The sequence below is a fragment of the Pteropus vampyrus genome, unplaced genomic scaffold (genome assembly GCF_000151845.1).
Source record: "Pteropus vampyrus isolate Shadow unplaced genomic scaffold, Pvam_2.0 Scaffold328, whole genome shotgun sequence".
In the NCBI taxonomy this organism is placed as follows: Eukaryota; Metazoa; Chordata; class Mammalia; order Chiroptera; family Pteropodidae; genus Pteropus; species Pteropus vampyrus.
Genome location: NW_011889109.1, coordinates 779419 through 783129, shown reverse-complemented (window position 1 = coordinate 783129; position 3711 = coordinate 779419). Strand labels below are relative to the sequence as shown.

Here is a 3711-nt window from a genome sequence, read left to right as displayed (position 1 = left end):
GAGAAAGGAAAGGCTGGTGATGGGAAGTTTTACTGGAGAGCAGCTGAAAGCAAAAGAAATTTGGATCTCCGATTCTAGAATGGCATCTATTCCAGGACTTGTATTAGTCTGTCATTGCCTCAAAGCCTCCTATCTGGGTGATGCGGGAGACGTGTCAGACAGCTGGTGTACTTACACATGGAGTTTCATGCAACTGGCTGAGAGTTCAGGGAAGCTGGAAGATAACAACAATCTGGAGGAGCTGCAGGGCCTGCTGTTTCCCCAAGGATATCTACAGCAGCTGGAGTTGTGGGACCAGCTGCTGCCTCATACCAATGAGGTCACTAGCCCTGAACTTCTTAAATATGAAAAATAGGGCCACTGCTTCACTTTCACCTTCCAAATTCCTGGCAAAGTTCTCTTTGCCATTAAAACTATGCAGGGAAGGAATTCCGGGAAGTATAGAATTCCTTCCCTGCATAGTTTTAATGGCAAAGACACCAGACTCCTCCCCTTGCCTACAAGGCATGCATATAGACTCCTCTTTTAATTTAATCATATTTAACTTCCAAATAAAGGAAATAGCAAAAAAAAAAAAAAGTAAACATCTTAGCTTTCAACATAAGGGGCCCCCACAACTCTAAGCTTTTACCGTAAACTGTCTGAAACAGCAGCTTGAAATTGGCAGAGAAGCCTGCTCCATTGGACAAGGAAGAAATTCAGAAGTTTCCAAGCTTGAAAGAGGTTCGGGGAGAACAAGGCGGAGCGGAGCCCAGGCCCCTCCCCGGCTCCACCCTGCCCCTGCCCCACCTCACCCTCCCTCTGGCCCGGCCCCGCCCCGCCCCGCCCCGCCCCGCCGCGGTCTGCGCACCCGCCTGGTCGCTGTGCGCTTCCGGCCAGAAGAGCTCCGCCCAGGCCCGGCTCCGGTTTACCGGCATCACGCAAGCGTAGCTTCCAGCAGACGCGGAAGCGGCTCGCGCGCAAGGACGGTTAGGTGGGCGTCCGTAACTTTCGGTTTTTCTGGTTAAAAACATAGCGTCGCAGTTCACAGTCCTACACACGTGAAGCCTAGGCATCTCTAGGGAAGTCGAAATCCCCACACCCGCGCTGTCTACAGTGGTGAGTCCAAGCGTCCCGGCGAGACGTCCCGAGCCCCGACCTCCGCAGCGGTGCGGAGTGTCCCAGTTTCCGTGTAAACTCTGAGGCCGTTTCTCTTGTGATCTTCCTGACTTCGGGCCCTTAGATACCGTCCGCCGTATTGTTTTCCTGCTTAAAATCCGTCACTGGCCAGTTCTCCCACCCTGTGTCATTTAAAGTCTTGAGAGAGAGACTCAAACTTTTCGAGCCCCTACCCCAGCCCTGGCCACTCTCGGCCTGTAGAGGCCCCGAGTTTTCCCCGGCCTGGGATTCTGCAGCCCTCCCCCTCCCCTATTTAATAAGAGGCCCGATGCCCAAGAACAGTACACTTTTCAGTGGGGTTGGGTTCAGGAGGTAAGACCACGGGGTGTCACGAGAACACGTCACTTCCCCCACACTGGAAGGGGCTTTGTGGAAGCCGTGACTGCGAATGGGAGGCCAGGAAAGCGGGAGAATGAGGTGTGAGGGAGATTACAGGAGAGATTGAGAATGAGAGAAATAGACAAATGAGAGGGAGAAAAGATCAGTAAGAGGGTCCAAAGAGACGGCAAAATTGTCGATATGGGGGCGGGGGACTTGTAAAGCGATAGAGTGAAAGAAGGAAAGTAGCAAGAGAAGAAAAAATAGAAAAATACGGAGGAAAGGTGGAGGTCTAGAGGGATGAAGGGAAGCAAAAAGGGAGAGGGGCCTTGGTTAGCAGGAGTGGGGCCCACAAAGGGCAAAGCACTTTAGACGGTCGGAGAGCGTGGTTAGGAGATTAAGTTTCACCGAGCAGGTGTTGGGAGAAACAGCAGGGGACAATTGAGGGGTAACAGGAAAGGACAACAGTGGAGAGAAGCAAGAAATCGGCATTAACAAGTTGATAAACAGAAATCCTTAACAGAAGAAAAAGGGAAACATCTGGATGCGTGGTGAGTTGATGGGATGTGGATGAATAGGTTGTGATATATTGACTTGTGGCTTTATAATCTGTTAAACTGAACATTTGCTTAATTATTTCAGTTTTACAGATGAGAATTATAAAACTCCAGTTTATAAGGCTTGCGCATTTTATAATTGTTTGCATCACCAGATGGCTTCCATTTGCAACCCTTATTCAGCCAAAGGGGAGAGGCTTGGTCCCTTCTCATTTCCTGGGATGGCAAGAGGGAGGTGAACTGGGACAAGAAATGACTGAGTCTGTCACCAAATGATGCTTTTTCAAGGAATATTAAAAATGTTGTTCTTTTATTTCTTTTAAATGGGTTTACTTTTTTCTTTCTACTGCTCGTATTTTTTTTTTAAAGCATATTGAAATAAATCTTAGTGTATTTCTTCTTTGTAGTCATTTACTTCTGAAATAAGCTTTGGCATCTTTTATCATTCTGTTATAAATATGATGTGGTCTCAATTTTTTAAAAGACTTTCACTCTAGAAGTCATTACATTTAAAAAAATCCCAAATTGATTTCCCTTTTTAATATATTATGTCTCTATTATAAGCCCTGCATTCTTTCTATTCTTTATCATATGTTGAAACATCTGTTGTTACTTAGTTAATAATGTGAGGCCATGTCAGTGTGGGCTTGGTAAGGACGTCTGTCATCTTAACACTCAGGACTTAGTTTAGCTAATCAGTCTAGTATTCAGCAGCTTTTTTCCTCCTTTCTGTAATTTGTCGAATTAACTGTGAGCTACAGAGTAGATGTTCCCCTGAAGTCCCTCTCGTCCATTCTCTGAAAATGTTGAAGGATGGACTGTATTGACATGAAACTTTGTTCCACAGAGCCCATCTATTCATGGTGAAGTAATTCGATTGGCATATTTCCAAAGCTAACCAGGTTTTCAACACCAAAGTCTGTGTTCATGATTTTATATTTTTAATACTTCACTGTGATTTCCTGGAAAAGAGAAATGCTTGGGGCCAATGTGATTAAAACTGCAAAATAAGTTTCTTTTGCTAAGGTAAAATAAAGATGAAAGTGGAATTTTTAAAAAGTAAATGAGATGATAAGGACAAACTGCCCACTGCCTCATCTAGGCCACTCTTTCTAAATTCAGTTCTCATTCAAGTCAGATGTTCTCTAGGTGAGTTGGAAAAAAGACTTCCGCTGGGCCTCAGTGAACCAACCTGCAACATGGAGTTGATGGACAAGACCAAGAACTAAGTGACAGTGATCCCTGAAATAACTGGCAATATTACAAGTGTGTCTGCGTGTGGAGAGACAGTTGTAATTAGAGTCTTATAGGTCCCAGCCTAATAAGAGTGATGAAAACTAGAAGGAAAGAGGCTTCTACTTGTCACTTAAACCCCATCCAGTCGTTTTCTCATCTGCTGTTCTACTGATAACTTGCCTTGTTAGCAGCAGTCCTGTCCTCCACATTTCTAAATCCAGTAGTGGTTTAGAAATTCACAGGCCTTGTCTTGACCTATAAGCATCACATTGAACAACTGATCACATCTTCTTTTAACTTTTTTTTTCATGACTTTCAGGACATCCCACTATTTAAATATAATTCTTATCTATTATCTGTCCATCTGTTTCAGTTTTCTTCTCGTTCCTTTCTCAGTTTCCTCTGCTGGTTTTTATTCATCTCTTGTCTCTGATTTGGGGGT

At 44.8% G+C, this 3711-nt stretch overlaps 1 protein-coding gene across 1 annotated transcript in view; it reads left to right on the top strand.

Moving 5' to 3' along the window:
- The first annotated feature begins 1104 nt into the window (after positions 1-1104).
- The window catches only part of LOC105304093 (zinc finger protein 677), a 13197-nt gene continuing 10590 nt past the window's right edge, over positions 1105-3711 (top strand). Inside the window, 1 exon segment of the mRNA XM_011378044.2 lies at positions 1105-2027. Coding sequence (XP_011376346.2) covers positions 2021-2027 — 7 coding nt within the window. The 5' untranslated portion in view covers positions 1105-2020.